We start from the raw sequence: 26,908 nt of genomic DNA, 5'->3' as shown, positions 1-26,908 counted from the left end.
CCCCCTGGCGGTTGGCCGGCGAAGGCTCAGCAACAGAGACGCGTTTGGAAAGACTCTCTTTATTGAGGGGTACAAAAAGAATCGGGGGGGGGGGGGGCGCATCAGGCGGCGCGCTCAGTCGAAGGTGATGCGGAAGCTGCGCTCCTGCTCCTTGCGGCGGCTCTCGCAGACCTTGCTCATCTCCTCCACTTTCCTCTGCAGCAGCGCTGTGGACAGATGGAGAATGAGAGCGGGAGGGGGGCTTCCACTCCCACTAGGGCAGAAAGAGGGGCACCCCAAGAGGGAAAAGGGGAAGTCCAGAAAGGCGCAGCTGCCAGATCTGACTGGGGGCAGGCAAGGCGGGCGGGGGGAGGGGAGAGGATAATCCTGTACTGAAACACCTCCAGGGCCATGACACTACGCCTAGCTATAAAAAGGGGGACTGCCCCAGATTTCAGAATTAAATACCGGAGTTCTGATCAATCCACTGCAAAGAATCCATGTGTGCATTCAGAATTTTGCAGATCTGCTGAAGCTGTGAGGGGGGGGGAGAAAACCCACATTCTGGTGAGGAAATGGCTCCCATGCCTCCATGCCAACCAAAGACAGGAGCTTCTTCCTTCCCACTTACATATTTCTCAGCAAGGGGAAGCTGAAGTATTAGCTTCATCAGACCTAATGATTCAAAGCACAAAAATGAAGCCCCCCCTCCACAAAAGGGTACTCACAGGGTCACTATTGTCAGCAGGGCCCCCAGAGGTGTTCAGGTGTTCAATGATATCTTTCAAATCTTGGGCCATGCGCTTCAGCTGAGCATCGATGTTCTCTGCCAGTTTGTATCTGCAGCACAAGAGCAAACTTGCAGCACAAGCTTATATCTGCAGCACCCGAACGAAGGACACACAGAGGCAAAGAGCTGTGCAACGGTGCCTCTGCTTCCTACAGAATAGGCAACAGGGCGAGGAGCATCAGAAGAAACCCAGCTGGAGGGACCATAACACTCAACCCTGAGGAAAAGGACCTTTGGCTATAGGATGTCAGCAGATGGGCACACAAACGCCCCTTTGCTGAAGCCTCCAACATTCCCCTACTAAGATTGTCAGCCATGCAGGTACAAAGATAGCCAGGGAAATGACTAAAGCCTAGGAAACAGGCCCCTTGTCAGTAAACACAAGTGCTGATTTACCATCAGCTTATCAGGTGCTTAGGAGCCAAAGACTTGGCAGCACAAGGAAACAACAGTCAACTGCCAGCCATCAACATGCCAATCAGCCAAAATAGGAAGGTGCCACATAAATACAAATAGCCCAAAGCATGTATTCCAGTGGAGAGAAGCTCCCCGAGGATGGGATCCAGCAGTTTGAAAGACTACACCTCTGGTCCCGGTGACTGACCCACACTGGATTCCCACTACTGTTCAAAGAAGACCAAGGGACAGTAGGAGGCCAGGCAACTGATCCCTCCTGGAGAAGCGAGACAGCCTGCCTTCAGGGATGCTCACGTCTTTTCCCGCTCCTCATCTGCATGTTGCAAATAGATTGTTCCACTCTGCTCCTTCACAGATTCCTCCAATGGTATCAACAAGTCTTCTAGCTCCTTTTGCTGAGACAAAATGAAGTCCAGCTCTTGGTCCAGCCTATAAGGGAAGGGAGGAAGGGAAGGCACAGCATGCTAAAGTGCCTTTGAACCGACCGGTGCTGCATAGGCTGACAAGGAGAGCTTCAAAAAGTCTTGCTCGGCCTCTTGAAGACGGTATCCCCTTTCTCCTTAAAGCAGCCAGTAGGGACAGCCCTCCCCTTTCCTCCAAGGCCAATTCTAGTCTTTTTCAGGCCCAATCCCTTACCTCTTTTGATCCAGCTTCACTTTCTCTACTTCTCTGTGTAAGGTTGTGATCTGTGTAGGAGGGAGGGGGAGGGAGGGAGGGAGAGATGCAGTTCTTTCTTTCCATGACAGAATCTGCCTTGCCAAACACCAGAGCTAGGCAGCCCCCTCCTACCTTTTCTCCATTTTCAATCAATGTCCTGTCCCAAGCGTTGACCTGGGTAGCCTGCTGAAGGAAGTGCTTCTCCTGGTCCTCCAGTTCCAGGCTCCATTTGTTAATCAGGCTCTCCAGCTGGGCATAAGTCATCATGGGGGGAGCCCTGGACAGAAGATGGAAAATCCCAGCCTGCTATCAGTCTCTTTGCAGGGGAGTGGTGCTCCTGGCCAGGCATCTCCATGGAGCACTTTCAAATCCCATTGCAACTGAAGCTCTCTCCACGCAACTCACATGCCAGTTGTGGTGGTTGCAGTGGAGGTGGAAGCAGCCACGCTTGTTGTGGCAAGGGGCTTCAGGTTCAAGAGGAATCCTGCAGCAGGTATGGAAGCAGCCCCTGGAAAGAAAGTCACCTGGCATCAGCTGTGACCAACAGCAGGGTGTGCCCCTGGAGAAGAAAAACTTTTGATTCCCACCACCAAGCCTAAAAGTCACTGTGGCCCCAGGGATGTTTCCCATTCTTGACCCTGCTTCACCCAGGCCTCTAGCTCTGCGTGTCCCCTGGGCAGCAGAGCAGGGAAGGCTCTGCTCTGGGGCCCCTGGATTCAGCTGAGCCCGGTTTTGCCCTGCAGCAGCAGCAGCAGCAGCCCCCCTTTTCTCCTACTGACGATGGCTTGCCTTAGAAAAGGAAGTTTTAGGCATATACACACCATGCCCCAAACAAGCCAGGTGGTCAAACCTGCCAGAAAGACCCCTTTAAAGAGCCTCAGTGCCCAAAAGGACACTTCTTTCCTTCATCCTATTTCTCTAACCGGTGCTCACCAGCTGTGGGGAGAGTGGCAGCAGCTGCTGTGGTCACTCCAGGCATTTTTGAGCCAAATCCCAAGGTCCCAGTGGGAGCTGCCCCTGTCGAGGAGGTACCCACTGCAGAAGAAAGTGACAAATGTTGCTAAGCAAACAAGGATTTTTTTTAAAAAAAAAAGCTGAATCATATATTGAAAAATGCTACGATCATTTGTGTCAGACAAAAACAGGCAAAGCGCACAAAATTTCTGGCCTGAAGGGAGATCAAGTTCCCAAACGTCTAACTACCCTATGCTCTCTCCGTTGAGCAAAGGCTGTAAGGCAAAGACAGGCTCCGGCTGGCCCTGCCTCCCCAGCCAAATCACCTGAAAGGCTAGTGGTGGTACAGGCAGCTGGAGCTGAAGAGCCTGCTACAGATGCAAACAGCGTGGGCCCTGATAGGCCGAGGAGGGAAGAGGAACTTGTAGTAGCAAGGGCCACCGAGGTGACAGTGGTACCTGCGGAAGAGGACAAGGAGCTGGGTGAGAACAATGAAGAGCTTCTAGAAATGCACAATTTTCTGTGCCTCTTAAGGCCAAATATCATTTCATTCATTCTATCTATCTAGAGACAATGCCTAAAGTGAGTGCAATCCTATCAATAAACCAAACACAGCAGACATTCTTGTAGCATCTCCTTTCAACTGTTACAAGGGAATTTAGCACTGCTGCTGAACTACTTTGGTGCCATAATGAAAGATTTCAAATATGGGAATCTTTGATATGGGATGGACGGACGGACGGGGGCACACACACACACACAAGGCCTATAAAAGAATTGTTGCAATTGAGAAATGAGAATTGCTGGAAAAATACATGAAAGAAAAATATATTTTTCAGAGCACATATTTGCCAAATAAATCATTCCAGGAAAAGATCACCATTCTGTGCTCCACTGGACAGACCACACCTGGAATAGTTGTCAGTCCTGGTCACCAAAATAGAAGCAGCATGCTGAGGAACTAGAAAGAGCATAGGGAAAAGCAACAATGATGGTAAAAGACTTGGAAGCTAAACCTTAAATAGAGCAATTGAAAGAAGTACATTTAACCCAAAGAAGAGAAAGCCAAGGAAAAATATAGTGGCAGCCTTCCAATACTTGAAAATCTGCCCAGGGCAAATGTTTATTCTCCATAGCAGCTGAAGGGGAAGTTTAAAGAAAAGACTGAAACACCCTTTGGGCCCTGGGCAGGAGGTGGAACTATGAAGCAGAAACAACAAAAACAGGCAAGATTGTAGAAAGAGCGGTCAGCATGCAGACTATGATGCTGAAAGGGATTAAGCAACAGGAAATAGTATCTAACCAGGATATTTTTAAAAAACAGCAGGCAAGTCTGCACGGTGGGCAGGCTCCAGCAAGCTCTTCAGTTCCCAAGCACAAAACATACCTCCAGGTTTAGCCCCAAAGGACAAGGGTGTGGTGGTGGAAGTGACCGCTGCTGGAGCCAACACTCCAAAGCCAGAACCTGCAAGGAGAAGAGAAGCCCATCAGCTTCCTGCCTGTTTCCAGAAGGAGGGCCTCCCTGCAGCGCCCTCAGGCAAAGGGGCCCCTTCCAATCCCTCTCCGTGGCTTCCAAGGGGAAGCTCCGGCAGACCTCGCACACGCAGCAAGGCACTCTGGTCTTACACAACCCGAGTCGGGAGGGCCGCTAAAGGCTCGGACTGCCCTGCCCTCTCACCGGTGGACGCTGTCCCGAGGCTGAAGGCCGGGGCTGCCTGCGATGCGGCTGCTGTGCTCACAGCGGCGTTGGCGGAGGCCGGAGCAATTCCGAAAGTCGGGCCGGGAGGTGCTGTTTGCGGCGGGACGCTCCCCAGCGAGCCGAGGCTGAAATTCGGAGCTCCTGTCTGGGCCGCCCCGCCAAAGCTGAAGCCTCCCACGACGGCGGGGGCAGCCGGAGCCGGCTGTGGCGTCGTCGTGGCCGCCGAGCCAAACACGAACCCCGCGGGTGGAGTCGCCGCCGCCGCCGCCACCTGGGTGCCCGCCACGCTGGTGCCGCTCGCGCCGGAGCCGCCCAGTCCGCCGCTACTGCCCAGCCCGAAGCCGCTGGTCGCGGGGAGGCCGTCGTAGCGGCCGAGCCCCCAAGCTCAGCTTGGCCGCGTTGCCCCTGAAGAGGAGAACGAGGGGAGGCGGTGGGGCGGCTTCCCCGGCGGAGGCGGCCCCTCGCTCGGCTCCGCCATCCCACTCCCGCCAGCGATCGGACGGAGCCCCTCTCACCCCAGCGTGAAAACGCCCCCGCAGGAGTAGCCGCCGCGGACGAGGCCGGGGGCATCCCGAAGCTGAATGCGGAGGCCTGCGCGGAGGCGGCGGGCGTCGCGAAGGAGAAGAGCCCGGCGGCGGGCGGGGCGCTCCCGGCGTTCGGGGCGGGAGAGCCGAAGCCGAAGGCCCCGCTTGTGCCCCCGCCCGCGCCCGCCGAGATGGCCGAGGAGAAGGAGAAGCCCGCGGGGCTGCGCTGCTGCTGGTGGTGCCGACCGCCGTTTTGGGCGTCCCGAAACTGAAGCCGCCGCCGCCGCCGCCCGCGCCGAAGCCGAACTGACTCATGGCGCGTCTGGGCCCGAGCAGCCTCGCCGCTGCCGCCGCGCGCCCCGGTGACGATGCCGCCGCGCGCCGGAAGCAGCAGCCCGGAAGCTGCGCCGTTGCCGGGCAACGCGGGACGCGCCGGTACAGAGCGACCATGGCGACGCGCGCTCCCCTCCCGGCGGAGTCGCTGCTGGCGCTGGCCGAGCTGCTCTCCTCCGACCCGGGGACGAGGACGGCGCGGACGCGGTGAGGCCCGGGCCGGGCGCCGTGGCGGGCAGTGGGGCGTCCCGGGCTGTCTGCCTGAACTCGCCGCTTTCTTTCCGCAGGCGCAGGGCCCCGCGGGCGGCCGCTCCGGTCCGGGGAATATCGGGCCCCGGAAGGCCAGCGACGCCTCGGGTGAGTTGGCGAAGGGGGGGGAAGGTGGCTCGCCTGTGCTTAGCCTGCCCGTCTGCTGCCGGAGGCCGCGGAAGCGCCGCTCAGAGCCCCGTCTCTTCCCGCAGCCGCCCCGCTGCCGCCCGAGGACGGCAAGGCCATCTGGAGTGCCGGGGAGGTGCCCGAAGGGAGCGCGGGCGACGCCTCGTGGGACCCCCGGGAGCAGCCGGAGTACGTCCCCGCACCGCAGGCAGAGAAGCGGCGGGCTTCCGAAGTGCAGCGATCCCGCAGACTGGCCGGGGCTCCCCCGCATCCCTTCCGTCTGCAGCCCTCCTGAATGAGCCCGGGGAAGGGAAGCCAGCGGGCCCTGAGCCCGCTCGATCCAAACCGGGGCTGGAGGGGCGGGGCGGCCCCAACTAGGACAGAATCTCCCACTGATTCGCTGCTCTGCCAGCTTTGCCTCTTGGTTTGGGGGTTGCTGTAATAGGGAGGATAAGCAGGAAATTCCTCTGTGTGAGGAAGAAACACAGAGGCTCTAGTCTAGGCGACCTGAGAAAGGATGTGCTGTGGTGGAGCATCCACCTCAACTGCAGCTGCCTGACTCCCCGTTCTTTACAGGTACGAGATTGTGTTCAAGCAGCAAGTGAGGGCTGAGGATCTGTTCCTAGGCATGAGCAGAAAGGACCCCTCCACTGCCTGCTGTGAGGACATGCTGGTAAGAAGCGGTGGTTGTTCCTCTTGACAATGTTTCTCTGAGTGGTCCTGCCAGCCTTTTCACAGCAAAAAACTACACAATCTTACTGGAGTTGTGAATTTCAAAAGTTTGGCAACTGCACTTTCTCTGTGCGCGTTAACCTAACATTTAACCATCTAACCTAACATTTCATGTATCTGAGGCGACTCTTTTCCTTATCAAACAATGCCCCCAGCTTTGACAGAGGTGGTACAATGATTCCAAAACCTCTCACTTTGTTCTGTGTCTTAAAACAGAAAAGTAACAGCGTAACATATCTTGCATGCCTCTCTTCCTGTTGAAAATAAGCTTGGATCCACAAAGGATTCATTTAACATAATTAATCTCTTTTCCTCACTTTGTTTTTCCAATTTCAGATTAAGATTAAACTGCCGGACACAAAAGCTTCAGACATTACCCTTGATATACAAGAAAAGCTCCTTGATTTTCGGAGTCCCCAGAAGTATGCTGAATAATTTATTTTTGTGAGAGTATTCTTATATTGCCTTTAGACAGTAACATTCCAATAATATTCGAGATGTCTTGGCTGTGAGGTTCATGCTTCAGAGCAAGCAGGAACATATTGCTGCCTTCTTTTAATGCTTTGATAGGTCTGACATACTTCAGGTTTATGGAGCTTTGGCCATAGTAATTTCTTATTGGGAAAGTCTCTGAGCTTTATATGCCGCCTCTCTCTGATTCCCCACCCCCCTTGCTTCTAGTGTTTACCTTTCTGCTAGTACTGGGGAAGTGGGGGAGTTCATTTGGCATGTAGCAATCCCCACACTCTTGGTTGCTCCCTCAATTTCAGCTTGGAATGGTCTGTTTTCCAGGCGGCTCCTTTTGCATCTACCTCATCCAGTGGACGCCACCAATGGGAGAGCCCATTTTCTGTCTGAACAGTCCACACTGGAAGTCACTTTGAGGATGAAACGAGAATTGGATTTCATCAACTTTTCATGAAGAGAAAGAGGAATCAGCCCCTCAGAGGCCCAGGGAAGATTTTCTAGTTAGGTAACTGAGAGAAGAAGGAGAAGGAAAACATCTTGCCACTGATTCCAAAGAACTACTGTCCGATTGTGCCTGTACCAGGAGACCTTGAGATCTGACTGTCTTACTTCCTTCTTGAATTCTGATACTGAATTTTTTCTAGGAGGCCTCTGGCGTCTCCATTTTCATTCACTGTTGCTTCCTTGGGAGGGGTCCATTCCTCCAACATCAGGAGATCAGCATGTAGAGAGAACAGAGGCAAGGTGGGGTCTTAATGGCTGAGCTGCTGACTGCTCTGACTTCTATGGTGTGGATAGAAAATAAAAGTCCCGCCCTTTCTTCTCTGTGCTCACATCTACTCTTTACAGAAGTCTTCCCTGGCCAGCACAGCAGGGGCTTCCTTTCAGTTGATGCTCACTGGCTTTCTGGGCCATTTGCAATAGAACAGAGAGCTAAGCAAGCTGAGGCTTGTTTCAAGAGATGCTGACCTCTCTGCTCCAGCAATGCACCTGGGGTTCAGTGAAGAATGAACACTGCATTTAGCACAACAGTGTTTCCATCAGGAGGGCTCAGGTTGCAAGCAAGCCTGCAACTTGAAAAGCATGCAGGAGAAGGAGCTCCTGCTGATGTGGTTTGCAGCAGAGGGAGAAGGGGTAGGCAAATGAGAGCTTGTCCATGGCCGCCTCAGTAGAGTGGGACAACTTACAAGACATCTGTCACCTCCCAGTAATGATAAAGCCCTGCTTCCTATTGGTTCCACTTAAATGATAGTGTTTATGTTTCATCAGAGGAGCCCAAGGAGACAAACTCAGGCCAGGTAAAAACTGATGAAGTCAGTAAAAACAGCAGGGTGAGGTTAAGGCAGCAGGAGGACATTGTTAATGTTGATCAACTTTGAGGCAGGGCAGGGAGGAGATGTGACAAATTGGTACCCTGCCTCTTTTGGAAATGCATATCAAATCCCTGGAGCCACAAGAAACAAAGTTATTCAGCCCAGCACCAAAAAGCATTGTCAGGGCAATGGAAACTTGGATTGGGCCTGCTGAATGAGGGGGAGGGAGGGAAGGACTTGCCTTCTCACAACAGCAGGATTAGGGGGAAGTAGCAAAAAGGCAGAAGAAATCCTTACAAAGAAAAATGATCGACTTTTCAAAATGCCAGTTACTTCATATGCACACTCCCAAATCCATTCTGCACCTAAATCCTCTCCTGTGTGTAACACCCTGGACCAAAAGAAGCTGAGATGGTGACAACAGGGAACCAACTGGTGGAGGACTAATCCTTCTATCTAGATGAGTTTGCCCAGGTCCAAGCACTCATTTTTCCAAGGAAGAATTTTCTCACCCCATTTTCTCTTGGGCCACTGGGTGGACTTCCAGTCCTCTAGCATGACCCAGGCCAGAAAGGCCCCTGTGTGGACTTAAGGGGAAAGCCCGAAGTGCTGCTAGCGCTGCCGTGCTCCACTCTGGCTAGTTTCCAGAGCCGCCTGCTCCCAGGGCAGTGTGGCAGGTGGACCAGGGTGAGCCAGACCTGCTGCCTAGAGAAAGGAATTCCAGCAGATAGGACCTGGAGGCCTGGGCGCTTGGAAGGGTTCATGGGGTTCCCACCCTTAGGAGGTTCAGGACGTGGGTGAACTGATTATTTACTTATGGGTGATTGTGGAGCCCCCTCATTTAGCTGTGCTTTGCTTTAATATGTTTTGCCACTGCGCGCCTCAGAACAGACCAGAAGGAGAAGGACTGCTTCTCCTCTGGGCTTGATTCCTCCTCCCCACAATGAGACTCAGGCAAGCCCCTTCTGACCCGAGGGCCGCCTCTGCCTTCCTGGGCTGAGCTGGACTACCACATAGAGTAGCCTCCTTAATTGATGGGGGAAGGGAAAATGTGGAACGACTTGACTGGCCTGCCTTCCCAGAAGACGCTGCCTCTCTCTCCCCCTCCCCGCCCCCAATTTGGCTATTGAAATAAGGCTGGCTTCCCCTCAGCCCCGCATTGATTGCGGATAGCCTCAATCTGAAACCTACGAAGCGAAGTAGGGGAGCGCCGGAGACGCGCTCGCATTTCCCAATCAAGACCATTTAAAACCTACGGTGCCGCTTTTTCAGAAGCCTGCGCCAAAACCCCTTTCTTGAGCTTGGAGGAGGAAAACCCCCCGTAGTGTAGGACTCCAGCCGCCGCCGCCCTGCAAGCCCGTTCGCAGCAGAGGCGCCATTCACAGGGCCAGAGGTTGGGTGGTTTCCTGCCGGTGACGTTGCCTCGCTGCCACCTGACAGGCGAAGTAGGGGCGAGGGGCCCTCTTTATCGCGAGGGCCTCCTGGAAGGGATCTTGCCACTCCCGCTCCCCTTCGGCGCGCTCCCCGGGGCAGATATTAAACCCTGCCCGCCCCACCCGAACTGGGCAGCGAAGGGCGAGCGCCCCGAGCAAGGCGGGGAGCGGCGGCATGCGAGACAGGGGATTCGGCTGGTGAGAGGCGCTTCGGGGAAGAGCCAGGGAGGGCTTTGACGCCGCCGTCTCCCGCGCGCTCCCCTCCCCGCACGCATCAGTCTACCCGCCGCCGCCGCCGCCCTGGCCGCTTAGGCCCGGTGGCGTTTCGGGAGCCTCGCCAGTCCCCCCACCCCGCGCCGCCTTGTCCGAAGTGCAGCCGCGAGCGAAGGCAGAGCATGGAGCGGCCAAAGGCGGCCATGCAATGCCCTGTCGCAGCCTCGCCACCGTCCCAGTAGAACCGCAGCGGCGGGAGCGAGTGCCAGGTAGGCCCCGAGGTTCTATCTTTCTCCGTACCTCCCCCAGTCCTCACGAAAGACGGCTGCTTGGGCCGTCGGGGAAGCCGTCGGCGGGCGTCGAGGGGCGATGCTTGGGCTCGAGGGAGCCGTGGCCGCACCACGCCCCCTTTGCGGGCAGCCCTGCCCCTCCGGCTGCGGTCAATCCCCGGGAAGCCCTCCCGCAGGCCGCCGAGAGCTCGCCACGCAGTTCTCCGTGGCCGCACCGTTCCGTGGAGCGCGGAGGGCGAGAAGGTTTTACGGAGGAATGAAGTCAATGATGGCAGCCTTGCCCCGGCAGGCCGTTGCACCTTGCGGGCGCCTCGGTTTTCGGGCAGCCCTCGCGCTAGCCCGCACCGGGCAGGAATTTATTGGTTTCTCTGGGGACACGGGGATACCGACTGGTCTGAGGTTGCTGCGGCCCCGCCTCTTCTCCGAGCGGGCCTGTCCCTTCGCTCTCCCCGGCCAAAGCGCTGCGGTCCCCGGAGCCCCTCCCGACCAAAAGAGAAAAAGGACCTTCTCTCCTTGAAACAGCGTTAGCGTGAGAGCATCGAGCGGCGGCAGAAGTGGGCTTCCAGGAAGGCGGGCAGCAGGGAGATTTACCGCGGGCCTTCTTTCCTCCAGCCCAATTTAGCAGGTGAGTCTCCCCTCCGCTCGCCGGCCCAGCCTGCCTTCCGGCGCCGGGTTCACCCTTCATTTCTTAAGTCGCGGGGCGGCGGCCTCTCCCCGGCACCTCCGTGGCTCAGGTGATGACGGCGCCGGGGAAAGGAGCGCGGAGGGAACGGGCTCTGGAGAGGCCCGAGGAAGTCAGAAGCGCCCTTTGCGGACCCCCCGGCCTCTCCTCCCCCTGAGAAAGAAGCGGCTGAAAGGGAGCTTGGCGGCCTGGACTCGCTGTTGCGGTGTCCTTAGCAAGAGATGTCCTTGTGTCGCCGCCTGCCAGGCTTCGAGGCCGAGGGTTGGCCCGGGAGCCACTTTCTTCTCTGGGATCTGGAAAACTGGCGGGGAGTAGCGATATTTTCCCGGAGCCACGGAGGAGAGAACTCTTCCGTGGACGCTGCTGGGGGTGGGCTGGGAGCAGGCTCTGCTGCTTTCCCAGTGACCGGCCAGAAACTCCAGGCGTTCTTTCCATTCGGAGTCTTCCTATACCAGTTCTTAGTTTTCGGCTGGGGAGGGATGACAGGCGTTGGGGGGCACCAGCTGAGCTGAGCATCAGGAAGGTCTCACAGTTGGCATGGATGCCGTGGAGGGCAGGAGGCTATCCTGGATCTTCTCTTGGGGTAACTTAGGCAAGCCAATTAAGCAGAGCAAATGGGGGAAGGGGAGAAGAGGGGAGCCGAAACTTCCAAACAACTCCTGCATGGGGGGAGTCATTCTGTAAGAACCCAGTCGGTTTCAACTTGGGGTGCTAGTTAGGGAATGGGGAAGGAAGAGGACGGCTAGAGCATAGAATTGGCCACTGACTCTGGGTCAGCCTCTTAGGGGCAATTGGCCACCCACCCAATATGTTTAAATGAGATGCATAGGGTTAGCACAATGCCTGTTGTATCACTACTACTGTGCATATTTACTCTTTTAGCTTGTTTCCTCTAAATTATAAGTAGACAAATTTAGGTGAGAATTTTCTAATAGAAGGAAGGAAGTCATTGGTATGGTGGAGTCAGGGAAACCAGCAAGGATCCTTCATGAAAGCCACAAGCCAGGAAGATGCTGACCCAGTGGCTGTGGAGCCAAAGGTGGCTGCACTCTCACTTCCTGGTGGGGAAGTGTGTGTGTGTGTGTGTGTGTGTCTGTCTGTCTGTCATTTCATTTCATTTCATTTCATTTCATTTCATTTCATTTCAACCATGAAGATTTTCTCCCTTTCCTCATAAAATGAAAACAAAAGATTTGGGGGCTTGCATGAAAAAGGGGGGCTTGAAGTATTTTGTGAACAGGATGAAATTTTGTTTTTGACCCAATTAACCCTGTTGATCAATGGCTCCCTCCTTTGCACCTCTCCCAATGAACTGAATGGCCTTTTAGTATGTTAAAAACAACTGCAAAAACGTATGATCATATAAAGTATTTTTGGCTACCAAGAGATGGCTAAAACCCCCAGTTTTGCATTTAAATTGGGTTATTTTGGATATATATTCTAAAATCTGACATAGATGTAGCTCCCTCCCTCACATACATACATACATACATGCAAAAGTAGTCTTTCTCATTACTGAACTCTCACACCTATCATCCCTAGTATAACATTATGTGTGGGGGGGTGGGGTGGGGGGAGGCTCTGGAGAGCCCATGTTTCTGTTTGCCTTGCCTCATACCAGTTTACCATTCAGTCTCTTTTCCCCAGGATTGGTGGTGCTTTTGCAGCTAGAGAAGAGCAAGAGGAGGGAAGCTCACCCATTTCCTGCCTGGCACCTCACAGGCCCCCTTTCTCTTTCTGGCCCTTGAAATGGGAGGGCAACACAAGGCTCTGCTGGGTGTGAGAGGGCAGCATCCTGGCAGAGGCAAATAAATATCCCTCTGACGTGGCTAGAAAGAGATCTGAAAGACAGAAGGCCAAGCAACATCTAAGCTTGAGTCTTTGGATCATGATAAAAAGCTCCATCTGTGAGGCAGCCAAGAATTCAGGCAGGAGCAGAAAGAGATGGAGGCAGAAGAGAGCCTTGGGGCACTCTGGCCTCCTTTGGGTTTCTCTACTTAGGCCTTTCAAGAAGCCAGGCATTTGTTGAGGGGCTACTGGCTTGGCAAGGAGGCCACGGGGCACTGCCTTTGCTGGAAACACTCTTCTCCGTGTGTGTGTGTGTGTGGGGGGGGGGGGCTCAGCAGAATGACCTTGGACCCCAGTCCTGCTAATCAGCCCCACCATGAGAAAGGAGGTGGAATTTGGAATTAGAGTGATGGGGAGGCTGCCCTGAGCAACAGGCAGGAAGGGGAAGATAGAGAAATCCAGAAGGCCAGGATCCTCCACTTCCCTTACAGGACATCTGCTGGGCAGAAAGCAACAATGAGAAGTGGGGCTGGATTCAGGCAACGTGAAAATGGGATGGGGAGAGATTGTGTCAACTTTGCAAAGCATTGACATCACAAGAATATGTTTTGGCTCATTGCCCAGCACCATTCCACACTTGTGGGGTTCTTCTGAGGGATGCTCACTCTCTCTCTCTCCTTAGGACTATAAGGCATAGTTTGTGCAATAGCGAAGTGATAGCAGTGGAAAGCACTTGCCCATGGCCCATTTCTAGCCTGAATGGCTGTTGTGGGGAAATCTGCCTAAAGGCCACTGCATTACAGAAATCTGGCTTAGCTGGTGCTTAGCCCTTCTCTTGGAAATTAGGGCATAATTTGGAGGCTCTGGAGTTTGAATTCTGCCTGCCTTTGGGAAAGAAAGACAGGTCCTTTTGCACCATACTTCTTTGGGAAACAGATGGTCCATTATCAGCAAACAGTAGTTGGTCCTGGTCCTGGTCAGTCTAATTTATTCCTTTCACTGGATGGAATTCAACAAATAATTTCCTACTATTCCAAAATCCTTTTCACATGTACTGTTGGCAAACCAGGTAGCTAAAGATTCTTCATCTGATAACCATCCCAGCATCTTCAGATGTTCAACAGTTGGTTGCCTCATGATTTCCCAAGAAATCTTCCTGGGTACCAGGGTCAGACTGACTGGTCCATAGTTCTCCAAGTTTTCTTCTTCCTTCTTTCTGAAGATAGAATCAACATCTGCCCTTCTCTAGTTATCTGATATTCATTTTCCATTATTTCTCAAAAAGGTTCAGCCAACTGTCAATAAGTTCTTTCAGGACTTTAGAGTGCAACCTATTTGGTGTGGAACTTCTGCACACAAAGTAAATATTGCCAGGTATATTGAAGACTCAAATCCAACCTTGCCCCTTCCTGCTTTTCATGATTGCCTGGTGAAACATATAGACTCTTGAAGGAAATAGTCAGAATATAACTTCTCTCTTTCCTTTGTTCCTTGTTATCATTTCTTCATCTCCATGAAGCAGCTATATAGTATCCTGCTTTATTTTTTCTTTTCTTTGAAAGAGACCCCCCCCCCCGCTATCTCCTTCTGGGTCTTATTCTTGCTGATGCTCCCTCTGAACTTCCGGCCTGTCCCTCTGGGCTCTTCCTCCAAGGCCTCTTTCAAGCTCCTCATTTTGTCTTTCTCTTCTTCAGATCTTAACCAAACTTTGTGTAGTCAAATTTGCCTCTTCTTTGACTCATGGAACTGCTCATAATTTTATTGTCCATCTTAAGCTCTTTTTTTTATTATCATATGGTATTATTTCATAATTGCCCTGATCTTATTAAAATTAATCCCCCTTGGAATCCAAGCCATGGATTTGATTGCTGTTCAATTTCCCTTAAAATCAGGAACGTTGTTTCATGGCTTCTTTCCTGCTTTCCTGTTCCTGCTGCTTCCATGCATATGTTCCTTGAATTGGAAGGGAGCTTCTAGACCTCTGATCCTACTTCAGGTATTCCATCCAGGCACCTCCAGGAAGGTCAGAGGGTCAGCCATCCCAGTAAGAAATGTGTAGGAAGATGGGCTCCACGGTGTTCTGCCAACAGAGGTCTAGGAAGTAAAATTCCTCACCCCACTGTTTCACACCTCTTGGAAAAGTCTGTGATTTGCTTTGGGAAAACACCACCCATACTTTTAACAATATTGTATGCACTCCTTTCTTCACTTATTTTTACTCAAATAATTTATATTCATTCAAGTTTGCCAACCTCATTCACTTTGACTGCTTAACAGATCTGGATACTATGGAAATGCAATATAATTCCCATCCCTTTTTATTGTTTCTGCTCCTCATCATCTAATGGGATGTTCATTCAACCAGGGTATTCATGACTCCCTGCTTAAACCTTTAAAATATGTGTTGAAATGAAACTGCAGGGCACACAGCAGAGACTGACAAAATGAAAAGACAGGCATGTAAATTATTCTCACAATTCTATTGGCACTGCTGTGGGGGAGGGAAGGCCCCAGGCCCCCAGACTGCAGAAGCACTTACAACAAACCAGAAATCCCTTAATCTTTATTAAGTATTCTCTTGGTTATTCAAAACCATCCATGGTGAAGATTCATCAAGACTTATGCACTACAGCAAAGCAAACTACCCATCACCAAAACACTCCCATTTATTACGATGAATGTCCCAATTTGTCTCTCCTAGAAGGAACTGGTCTATCTCTGTATCAATTGTAAGAGGAAATCCTGGTGATGTTTGTGGAAAATAACCTGATTAGACCTTCACCATCCCCGCAGCATTTATTCCTTACTCGGCACTCTTGTATGGGACTCCCTCCAATGTAAGACGTATATTTTCTTCCACACTGTACTTAGAAACTATGGCTATACATGCAGACCAGTGTGCATATATTCATTCATTCATTCATTCATTCATTCATTCATTCATTCATTATTGTGCAGATAAAATTGATCTTCACCAGTGATTGAATCTGGAGAACAAAGAGATGGAAGAATTTCTGCTTGTCGTGGACCATTGGGTGTTTTTAAGGAAATGGCAGCAGGAAGAGATTTGAGTGCATTACATGGCAGAACAAATAAAGAAAAATGCCTGAGGGTTTAGGATAGAAAATTATATTTAGGTGTCAATAACATTGAAAGCTGTAGATTAGGATGCACTTCTTTATCCATAGGATGAAAATCTCCAGAACGACAGGGTAAATATTTTGCCAGAATTTTCTAATTGTCTTGGGTTGATAAAGAACTGATTTTCAAGCAACTGAATTCTGCTAACAGTCAAGAATTTGTCACACTGAATAGTCTGTTTCCAGGCAACCTTGTTAGCTAGTGAACTAAAGTAGTTTTTTTTAATGCACATAGAATAAGTGGAATAAATAAAAACAGGAAATGTAGCTAAGGCAAGGACCCCCCCACTGGCAGTAAGGTGAGCTCCAGTACATAAGTCTCCATCCCTTGCAAAAGGCTTTGTGCATCAGTCACGACTCTCTGGAAGACAGCAGGAAGCACTGCTGGCCATAGTCTTTCCAGCTATTTCAGTCTGTGGAAGACTTGCTTGGTGCTCTCCTGCCATTAGCTCTGATACAGGCTGTTTGCCAAAAGGAGGCAGGCAAGGAGGGGGCGGCACTGTCTGCACCCGTCCTTCCTCATGCTGCCGGTCAACTGCCAAATCCAGAAGAAGGGGAGGAGCAGCCTGCCTGTTGGGCAGCTTCAGGAAGTGAAGCTATCCTGTGGGTCTCCAAGCAGCCAACAACCTGGCTAGTGACAACCTATGGGAGCTCAGCAGCCTTTCCCTTCCAGACAGCAATCGCCTGCAGAAAGCTGCCGGTGCTGAATGACGGGGCCACAGGGCATCTGGCATCGCCATGCCAAGACGGACCCAAAGAGTTGGCTTCTTATAGTATTCAGTCCAAGTGTTTGGCTGTAAAGGCAGCTTCCTCTGCATTAATAAACAGCTTGGTAGCCTCACAAGAGGCTTATGGGTCTCCCCTTGCTCTGAGCAGCTTGTCTCCCCAGATGTCTGCTGTAGGGATAGGGATTTTGCTAACCTTCCCCTCCCCCCTCCATCTCTGGTATAGAATTTGTACACCTGCAGTTTTTCACAGGCAGCTGGAGGGCTGGCAGTATCTAGCCCAGATCTGCAGCGGCACTGCAGCAGCAGATGGGAATCCCTATGTTCCAGCAAAAAAGATCCAGCCTCTGCTGGCGATTCCTTTTTTAGAACCCACACAAGGGATGCGAAAAATTCTGGGAAGCTTCGTGTGTTCCTTAGACCGACTATGAAGTTTCAGAATCCCCTGCAGAACCCCAGGGTATATAAATCAAACCCCAAGGTTGCTTCTCTACATTGCAAGAAAAGGCCATCAAACCCATCTCCCCACCGAGGAGCAGTTAAGTCTTTAAAACAAATTAAGCATACAGAATCATAAAATGCCAGCATTATAAATACAACTTTAATTAATGCATAGGCTATAATAACTTGAAATTATATACTTATCAAAGGAATAATTTGTGTTGTCTATGCTTATAACTGTGAGATACTTTTTTAAAAAAAACCCATCTAATGTAAAATATAGCAAATGGTGATTTTTTTAAAAATATGTTCAGTCACCATTTCTTTGAATCTGCATTTACTTTTACACTGCATTATGAGAATTGTAACATCTTCACAGAATCTGGCTGCATGCTAAGTTAGGCTTTGCTGAATTAAGCCACACTTGCTTGGATCCCCATGTTGCCTTAATCCAGAATAGAATCTTAAAGGAAAAATTGTGGCTGAAGGGCCCTCCCCACCATGCCTTTCCCCCTTGCACTCTCTAGTGGAAACGGAGTATCTGCCTGCCAATTCCACTTAGCCCTGTGTAACTTCAGTCATTGCCATCCAACCCAGCCTGTCCCAGAAAACCTGAGAACATATTGTTCCACATCCTAAACTGCCCCACAGCCTGAAAGGGATGGAGGAAGCCTGCCTTGAGAGCAGCTGTGCTGGATCAGCTTGAGATCATAATTGAGGAAGGCGGGTGAGCAAGTGATGAGGAAAGGGAAATGCGGCCCTCTCCACTTCGTCCTCCTGGGCTGCCCTTTGCCAGAGGAAGAGCTGCTTTTGTGGTGGCCTTTCCTCTGACCAGCCAGGGTTGATACTGCCATGGGCTTTGGGTGCCTGCCTGGGGGGCTGATATTCCTGGGCGATTCCCAGCCTCCTTTTCCTGGTGCTGCTGTTGAGAAGGGGCTATGAAGTAGTAGAGCGAGGCTGCTTAAAGACAGGAGCAGCAACATGAAGGGCCCATAGCAGACAGAGGCTTTATGCATGTGGTGGATAATAAATTGAGGGATACTGTTAAATATGGAAACACATCCTTTAATGTGACTATTAAATGAGGCTAGAGGCATCACAAGGAATTCTGTAATATTTTCCATACATAGAGGAAGTAATCAAAGCCTCTTAAAGTTTCAGTGAAATTAGCTGGAAACCATGAAAACCATGGAACCGTTGCCTGTGTTATTTCCCTCTGCATCTCAGGAGGAAAGACATCTATTTGAAGCCCTCAAAGTGGGGAGAGGAAAAAATCATGGTGGTGCCATCCCAGTCAGCTGTTCTTTGGCCCAGCGGGAAAAATGTCTGAGGGCTTCTAATGTTTGTGGGCAATGTATCTCTTGGGTTAATTAAAAACAGGACTTGGGGATTTGCCCCTACTCTGTGTATGGAACTGTAGACTTCAAAAGTTAAGCCAACACCCCTCAACCCAACAAGATGCTCTCCCCCAAAGAGCAGAGCAAAACAGACCCCAAAACAGATCACAAGGGGAAGAGTCTATCTTGCAAATGTTGGCTGTTTTATGGAGAGGGACTGGGTAGGACACCATCTGTTTGGATAAACCCATCCTAACCCTCCCCCCAGTCTTAGCTGTCCCATTTGACTAAATTTAGGAAGGTTCACCTGCCAGGTCATCTTGGCCCACTTAACCAGCACTACCCTTTCCCCAAGTCCCATTAGCTTTTATTGATTATTTAATAAAAAGTATTTTTTTACCATTTTAATTTTAAAAATTAATAAATTCTAATGCCACCCATCTCCCATATAAGGTGATTCAATATGGGGACCAGGGACTCTGGAAACTGCAAGCAAACACATATGAAGCCCCCTGGGATGGCATTGGAACAGGGTTAATTTGCTGCCCAACTCCTGTCAAGCAATGCACTCCCCTTGCTCTCCTCTTGCCTCAAAGTGCTCCTTGCCACCACAGACTGAACCTTGCAGCACCTTCTGCTGGCGTCAGTTCAAATCAGGCAACCTGGAAAGCACAGGGGAAAAAAGTATTTTAGTTGTCCCACATACTTTGCTCTCAACACTTTTCCCAAGCAAGCCAAACAGCGCAGGCTTTCTCTCTCAGAAGCACTTCAGCACCCTGGCCAGCACCCTCTGCCAAGGGAACCCGGATGGGAATCTTGCACTCTTTAATTGTTTTCAAAATCATCCTACTGCGTTTCAGTGATGAGTTATATCTCATGTCCTCATAATGAACGATCCAAGCCCCAGTCCTCTCGCCAGCCCGTCTAAGGCCATTTCTGAGTCTTCCATGGGGAAGGGACTCCCTGACATTATTGGCTGTCCCTTCTGTTATATCCAATGGGGAAAATATCAGCCCTAAAGCAACTTCGCTACATTAATCAGAGAAATAACAATCATAAATCCAAGATGAAGAAAGCCTACATTATTCAACATGTTGGGTGTCCTTTGTAAGGGGTTGCTGAGAAACCGGCACTCCTACTCCTTGTCCTGAAAGAGAAGGGCCTGTTTAAACAAACTGTCTCTCCCCCTCTGATTGACAAATGCTCCAAGCCAGAGCCAGAGCATGGAGCAGTTTTCTTGCCCTCCTTTGCTTGGCTATTTGATCTCTCCTTGGCAGCTGAATTTCCTCCATTCGAGTCTGCTTCTCCCCTAAGCTCTTCAAGTCTCAGTCCTTCCCCAGTAGATCCTGGGGTTCTCTGGAGGGGGGGAGGGGGGAAAGCCACCTCCCTGATGCAGCTCTGCTGTGAAAGGACCTGCGAACCAGGTAGCAAGCAGCTGCTTGGTGCTTGCCAGAGTTTCTTCCTCGCACGCTCTTTGGTCCCCGCCAAGTTCTGGGGCTGAGCCAGGCAGCTTTTTAAGATTCTGATCACAGATGGGGCTGGATTTCGAAGGCTTGAGAGCTCAGAGCCTCCCTCGCTCTTTCCACAGGCGCCACCATCGCCAATGACAAGCGAAGGAAGCAGCAGCGAGCAGGCTGGAGCAAGCTGTCCCTGCTCTTGGGTGCTGGATGCCGACAGTGAGTAACTCGCAAGCAGAGGAGGATGCTGGGGGGGCTCCAGGCTAGTGGGAGGAAAAGTGGGGCAGCACTCACTTTGGGGTCTCCTGCTATGAATGGAGGGTTTGGTTGTCCCTGCATCAAAGTGGACCCTCTGAAGCAGCCTCACCCCTCCCAGATTTATTAGGAGGAGCCAGAATTGCTGAGACAGAATTCCTTGGCTGTATCCAAGCACAAGCTAGGCAGCAAAAACTAGACATGAGGAAGAAAATCAAGCCAGAGACTGGGCATACAGATGTTAAGGGGTTTTTTGTGTGTGTGAAAGCCTTACAGGAGAGGCAGGAAGAAAATTTCTTTGCCTGGAACAGCTGGGACTGGCACTCGGTAGGCCTTTCCTTGAGCCAACCAGAAGCTTCCTGCCATCAATTCCTGGCTTTTATCTTCTGCTCTGGTGGCCATATTCTGTCACTGAATAAGGAGGGCCCACAACACCTTGTAGGACTGCTTAGTCCAAGCAAGGAGTGGAAAACTCAGAGTGCCTTAAACAGGCAGCCCCAGGGCAGATTTTTCCTTTCCAGAAAACGACTTCTGGTCTATTTTTGGCTGGTCCTGGAGCAATGTTTTTTTCCCCATGGGATTTCCCTCCTAGGACCAGTTCCATGAAATTGGTTGGTCCAGAGACAAACTGCTGAAGGGAATTAAAGTTAGGCTCCCCACCTTCTGGGCTGGTTACATTTAACCCAAGCAACTGACTGGACCAGCCTGGGTTGTCCATCAAATCAGAAAAGGGTTTCGGTGGAGTTCTGGTGCACAGCCCCCATGGGTCTCTCTCTCACGCTTATGGATCTCCCTTCTGCATCTCCCGCTGGCAACAGGGAATATGGTCAGGAAGGTCCGTTTGATCTGAATAAGGGCAGCATCTCAGGACAAGAATTTCACCTGGGCTGTCACAGAGGATCAAGAAGCCAGAAGTCCTTGCGTGAAAATAATTCCTCTTCAGCACATCTCAAGCACCACTGAGGGAAACAGCCAATCTCTGAGCAGGGCCACAAACCCATCCCCCACAAGCATGCACACCTGGAGCTGTGCCAGCAGTGGTGGCATTGCAACCCTATTTACCTGGAGTGGGATTTGGCCCATTTTGCTCTGCTTCCTGCAGGGGCTGTTTGTGCTGGTCCCGGGAAGCTCTGCTGCAGCCTTCCTCCAGCTGGGACAAAAAACAGCCCCTGAATCCTTCTCACCTAGAGCCCCAATCCAAGGAACTGAGCTACCAGTCCACAGAGGTTCTCAGCCACCCAGGTCATGGTTGTCCCAAAGGTGCTTTTTCAGGAGGCAACTGGACATTCGTGTTTCCCTTTTTGAAGACGTTTCCCTTCTCATCCAAGAAGCTTCTTCAGCTCTGACAGGATAGTGGGGAATGGGAGGATTTAGATTCCTTGCAGACAGCTGGACATTTGCATCTTTTTAGAGGCTCATTGAAGCACTTGGGTCCTCGGGGTCAGCTGAGTGGTGCTCCTGGTCCCAGACTACAGATTACCTCATTCTCTTTGGCCAAGGCACCTGCTGATTCTTAGGGAATGTGCTGAAGTGTAACATCCCAGGAAGATTCCTTGTGATTTGTCACCAAACTGACAGCACTCATCAGGGTGCACTCGGGTGGCACCGACTGGATGTGTCCCCGCAAAGATCATTCTCAGCAATGTTTTACCTTGATTTTTCTACAGCAGAGATCTGAGAGATCCAGGAAAATCACCACTTGCTAGTAGGATCTCCATCCAGCTTCGTTCCTGGCAATGGGGACACTTATTTGCATAGAACTCTAAGGATGTATACTAATTATGCAAGCTGCTCACAATAGTCAGCATAGGAAGGAGTAAAGGAAGGCCACTTGTTTTGCTCCCATGGGCTTGCAGATTGTAGTGGGGGAGTGGTTGCGCTTGCCCAAAGATCTCAGGGAAGCCCAAGTGCTGCTGGCATTTTTGTTCCAAGGAAGAGGAGAGCGGAGTGAACGAGGTTTTCCCTAAAATGCAGATCAGGGAGAAAAGCAAGGAATCCGCCGGGTGCCAGAGGCAAGGACCCGGCTGAGAGAGGCTAGCCGGGCCAGCCAGCCAGCAGGAAGGCAACTTGCCTGCCTGCTCAGAACAGCTCTCTAGCCAGTGGCCACAAGCATCTAAAAGCCCTAAGTTTGCAAGGGTCCCATGACTCCCCCATCCCCCGAGAGAGGCTGGGGAAGCAGGGCTGGAAGTGGGGGAACCTGGCTGGGCCAGAAGCAATGTCTCCCAGCAAGGAGAGGCAAGTGGCCCCCTGCTCCTTCTTAGTAACCCTTAGGGATCCTTGCCTTCCCAGTCGTTCTCCTTGGATTCAAAGGCAGAAGCAAACCAGCCCCGCTCCATCTTTGGGGTGGGGAGTGTTAGATTCAGCTTAGAGTCCGCACAAGCGGAGAAGCCAAGTGACAGGGGCTGTGAACACTCTGGGATATCATCAGCAAACATGAGATCTAGCAACAGAATTTTAATTTGTACTGAGAGGCAGGAAGCTGCCAGTCAGCCCCAAACCCAGGCTTTCCCTGGTGGTGGCAAGTGCTGCACAGGAGAAATGCCTCCGCCTGACCTCCCTAGAGATGGGGGGGGGAGGGCAGGGATGCCCTCTCTCTCTCCCTCCCAGAGCAGCCATGTTGGGCAAGGGAAATCTCTTCTTGGTAGAAGATGCTCTAGATTGCTGGGTTTACTGAGCACTGGCACTCCAAGAAAACACATGTGAGAGGATGACAGGACCTGTTCCACCGCCTGAGCATCTTGAAGGGTGGATCCCGCTTGGATTCTTCCTCCCTTCTTGCATTTCATGTTGGGGCTGCTTTCCTCCCTCCTCCCTCGAGACTCCTTCGCAGAGCTTGGTCCTCTGGCATGCCAAGTGCCAGGAGATGGTTCAGTCTGGGAGACGGGCAAGGCTAACTGTGGGGCTGACCCCTCCACTGGCATCCGGATGGTCCCTCCCGGGCTCGGAAGAGGAGCCCAGGTGTAGCCAAGGAAGGGGGCACAAGCAGCTCCCACCCTCATCTCTCCTGTTTTGTGTCTCTGCATGCCCAGGCATGTGACGCAGGCGGAGCACTGCTGGGATGATATGGAATGTGACCAGTTGCCTGCAGAGGCCCTTCGACAGGTGAAAGTCCAGCGTCACCCTGTCTATGGATTCGGTTTTGTGGCCGGAAGTGAGAAGCCGGTGGTAGTTCGCTCGGTGACCTCAGGTGCGGCAGGAAAGGCCCCATAGAAGCGGGGCCAGTGAAAGTCACAAGTACAAGGAGTTGGGCAGGGGGGATGGGCTGTTCATGGGGGACAGCTACGTCAGGTTCCCTCCTTCCCCAAAGCCATGAGGGAACAGGACAAAGTGGGAATGTGCAACATTTCAAAACAGGCAATTCTGATCGTTTCAAGGTCAAAACAGCACCTTTTAACTACAGAGAGCTTGGGTCAACCACCCCTCCCCTCCCCTCCCGATGGTAAGGACAGCCTGTTCCTGGACCCAGGGATTCCAGCTGCAAAGGGGGGTGCAGGCAGTGAGACAGCACAGCCAGGCAGGGGCTGAGGTGCTGTGGGGCCACCAGCACATGATGGAAACCTCAAAGGCCACACAGGGGCTGCCATGCCCCCAGCCAAGCTCACAGCAACTACCCTTTCTTTGGCAGGAGGGCCATCAGAGGACAAGCTGTTGGCAGGTGACCAAATTTTGGGCATAAATCACGAAGATGTAAGTGACGCCCCCAGAGAAAGAGTGATAGAACTTGTCAGGTAAGAGCGGGATGCCAGAATGAAAGGGGAGGAAGCCTTGGAGGACCTGGACTGCTCCGGAAGGGGCTGCCTTAAGCCCACCCAGGGCTCTTCCCAGAATTGACTGCTGGCACATTCTGCATAATCTTTGGGGTAGGGAAAAGTGCAACCTGATCCCCGCACCCCCACCCCCGACATCGAGGGCTGAGGCATCCTAAGCAAATCCATTGTTGGGGGTGGGAGTGCAAGAAAGACTTGGGCTTGCAAAGAGGAAACCTCCACCCGTGGACCCAGGGAATGACTCCCTCTCTTGCTGCAAAGCTCCACAGAATTCTCCTGAACGCAGCTGCTTCTCCCCTTCTCGTTGCAGAGGCGCCAAGGAGGCCCTGGTCCTTACAGTACTACAGACTCATCAGGTGGGAGCCCAACTTTGGGGTGGGGAGGGCACCACCTTTATGCCAGCAACTATTGTTCATCTCACATGCAGAGAAATGGCTGGTCCCCCCCAACAGGCTGGACCACAGGCTTCCTGATCCCACTCAGCCCCCGCTGCCTTGTTGTGCAAACGTGACGTGGGGTGGAAGGAAGGCTGGGTGGCTCCAGCTGCCTGAATGTGCTATCCCCAAGCCAAAAAAACAGCCAGGGCATGAAAGGGAAATGCACCCTTTTCAACAATTAGCAGCAGCGGCAGCAGCAGCATCCACCGCCGCAGCCAATCTTGGCTATTCTTTTTTTTTAAAAAAAAACAAAAACAAGTTTTATTAATTTCAAAAACAAACAAATCATCATCAACCATTACATATTTGAACCTTTTTCCATTATAAATTTTACAAGTCAGATAAACCTTATCTTATACAATACAGTTCTATTTTAAACCATTTCTAAATAAGCATAAAAACATCTCTTGTCCTCTATTTCTTTCTGACTTGATTATCGTCATTCTCTTTCTGTGTTTCTAGAAGGTTTCACCAATACTTCTCAAAAACATAAACAGACACAAACAAACATATAAAAAACCTTTTAGTAAAGTAACTTGGCCCCCGGTACCTCTCTTTATATGGGCTTTAATTATATTCATGCTCATCTTGTATCTTCTATATATACTTCTCCACACATTTCACTCTTCATAATTCTATCTTATTCAATCCATCTTAATTTAAATCATTATATTTGTATCTTTTGCCCATCCTTTATTATCCCTCTATCTCATTCCTTATAATGAAAAAAAAAAGAATTTCTCCTGAAATCTCTAATCAGAGTATGATGCCTTTCTATCCTCTCCCTAAATATTAGATTAACATTTAAAATAACACCTAATACCCAATCTGATTCTGCTTGGTACATTCTATCTATTAATTTTTACTTTTAATAACAATAAAAACAGAGTAATAAATCAAAAATGTTTAAATACATAGTATCCTCCTAAATACGTAGTTGAATAATAAATCTAAATAATAAATTTTATAGCATTCTCATTGCCTTTCCCTTCAATATTTTATTACGTTTTAAAAATCAATCATTATTAAACATTTCAACATTTTAATTTCTTATTAACTCTTAAGCCATTCTAATTTTCTATTTCTAATACAAATATTACAATACCGTCTTATGTACCTTGCAAAATCTTTTTAAAGAAAATTTATACTTCACCCTTTATCCCTAAAAAAGATTCCTCTTTTCCCATCCAATTTTAAAACTTTGTGGCTTTTCTCCGCCTTTCCCCTTTCTTTCTTCCCCCACCAGATCTTCCTACCCCCCTTCTTCTAACCTCTGTCTTGCTGGCATCCCTTCTCTGTTGTATTCCCTTTTTCGCTTGTTTGTTATCATTGTATTTATTTTGCATCATATTTTTCTCTTTCTTAAATGTTTTTTTAGATCTTAAGTCCTTCATTTTCCTCGCTTTCTTCCTTCCTTCTTTCTTAGATAAATTTTGGGATTCATTAAAGATGGTGTCTTCGTCTTCTTCTTGTTGTTGTTCCATCTGTCGCATTGTCTGTTCATAGTTAACCAGCGCCATTTCTAAAAATAGAAAAGCTTTTTCCATACCATCTTTACAGGCTGCTTTTGTTTGCTCATATTCATCCCTCAGTTCCTCAAAGGAGAAAGCCATTATAAATCTTTTCTTTTCTTTTTTCCCTCTTTCTTCTCACTCCAACCAAAATATTCCAAAAGAAAAATAAGACAATCCCAAAGTCCACAATCCTCAATCAATCCAAGCCAAGCCAAAATTTCCTCTTTCTCTTCCAGGGTAGTATCAGACAAAGGAAAAAGAAAATCCAAATCTGTGTTTTGAAGCCTTATTAAAATTTTATTTCTGTCTCCAAATCCTTAAGGCATCTCCTCCAACAAAATCCAACCAGATAAATATATTTTTTGTCCTCTCCCTTCCGACTTATCCCATAAAGCTAGTTTAACCTGAAAAAAAAACAGGTTTCTCAATATCCGTTTGTTAATTCCGTCGGGAGGGAGAGTAAACTTTCCTTTCAGCACCTCAGAATTGCCGCTTACTTTCTCTTGTGGAAAGAATCATCCAAAAAGCCATCACTTCCAGGAATTAAATTAAATATATCTCAGAGTCCTGGACCGACCAAGAAGACTTTCACTTTTAAAAACTTTCTCCTCTTCCTCCTGCGCATACTTGCCCAGCTGCCGGCTTCTTTGTGGCGGCCATTACGGACCGCCGCTACGCCGTCTTGGTAAAAGGGGTTCTGCCGGCCAGGGAGGGGGTCTGCAACACCCCCAAACCCTTTTCCGGATCCCCCCTACCTTCAGCTGCCCCTGCAGGGCAGCCTTGCTCCGCAGCCTTTCGGATCGGAGCCCCAAAAGTGGCTAGCGCGGCAGGGATCGCGCAGCTTCGCGAATCCTTACCGCTCGCAAAGCCGACAAACCGGAAATCCCCAATCTTGGCTATTCTGACGGTTGTGCCCTGGAAGGGCCAGGGTCTGGGGTTCACGCCACAAATGCCAGGCCGAAGGGGATACTGCTGCTGCTGCTGCTCTGTGGCCCAGAGACAGCACTGGTTTTCTCCTCTGTTGATAAACTGGAGGTGATGGGGAGCCACCGGGCCACCCATTGCAGCATTCCTAGGACATTCTGGGCCTGGGTTTTCTCTGGCCTTCTTGGGGCTCCTTTGCTCTGGGAGGGGGGGGAGAGCCAACTGCTGGCCTTTGCTTCCCAGACCACCAGCTGAGCTCGAGGG

The 26,908-nt window shown here is 50.7% G+C and overlaps 3 protein-coding genes across 3 annotated transcripts in view; 2 read left to right on the top strand and 1 right to left on the bottom strand.

Moving 5' to 3' along the window:
• Positions 1-43: 43 nt before the first annotated feature.
• Positions 44-5,378, bottom strand: NUP62CL (nucleoporin 62 C-terminal like). The gene is given in 15 exon segments (XM_026684294.2): positions 44-206; positions 448-514; positions 708-819; positions 1,481-1,615; positions 1,823-1,872; positions 1,976-2,120; positions 2,249-2,351; positions 2,777-2,878; positions 3,124-3,255; positions 4,185-4,262; positions 4,476-4,849; positions 4,851-4,901; positions 5,012-5,027; positions 5,030-5,255; positions 5,258-5,378. Coding segments are annotated over 15 exon segments (1,761 nt in total). The 5' UTR covers positions 5,336-5,378; the 3' UTR covers positions 44-114.
• On the top strand, positions 5,334-7,755 carry DNAAF6 (dynein axonemal assembly factor 6). The gene is made up of 7 exons (XM_026684312.2): positions 5,334-5,340; positions 5,412-5,560; positions 5,641-5,710; positions 5,815-5,917; positions 6,305-6,401; positions 6,797-6,882; positions 7,253-7,755. The coding sequence occupies exons 1-7, from the start codon at positions 5,334-5,336 to the stop codon at positions 7,380-7,382; spliced, it is 642 nt and encodes a 213-aa protein (XP_026540097.2). The 3' UTR covers positions 7,383-7,755.
• A 1,665-nt stretch (positions 7,756-9,420) lies between these two features.
• Positions 9,421-26,908, top strand: part of FRMPD3 (FERM and PDZ domain containing 3) — a 28,155-nt gene continuing 10,667 nt past the window's right edge. Inside the window, exons 1-5 of the mRNA XM_087972334.1 lie at positions 9,421-10,156; positions 19,879-19,966; positions 23,032-23,189; positions 23,628-23,730; positions 24,080-24,125. Coding sequence (XP_087828460.1) covers positions 10,096-10,156; positions 19,879-19,966; positions 23,032-23,189; positions 23,628-23,730; positions 24,080-24,125 — 456 coding nt within the window. The 5' untranslated portion in view covers positions 9,421-10,095. The remainder of the gene's footprint in view (positions 10,157-19,878; positions 19,967-23,031; positions 23,190-23,627; positions 23,731-24,079; positions 24,126-26,908) is intronic.

This window comes from Notechis scutatus, chromosome 10 (genome assembly GCF_049901735.1).
Source record: "Notechis scutatus isolate UNSWTSFEM ecotype Mainland chromosome 10, rNotScu1.2, whole genome shotgun sequence".
Taxonomy (NCBI): Eukaryota; Metazoa; Chordata; class Lepidosauria; order Squamata; family Elapidae; genus Notechis; species Notechis scutatus.
Note: the sequence above shows the minus strand (reverse complement) of the source record. Positions and strands in the feature narration are given on the sequence as shown.

Excerpts from the sequence above, each read along its gene's own strand:
- DNAAF6 (XM_026684312.2), top strand. Across the intron at positions 5,561-5,640 it reads ACGAGGACGGCGCGGACGCG|GCGCAGGGCCCCGCGGGCGG; the intron begins GTGAGGCCCGGG and ends TTCTTTCCGCAG. Across the intron at positions 6,883-7,252 it reads GATTTTCGGAGTCCCCAGAA|GCGGCTCCTTTTGCATCTAC; the intron begins GTATGCTGAATA and ends TCTGTTTTCCAG.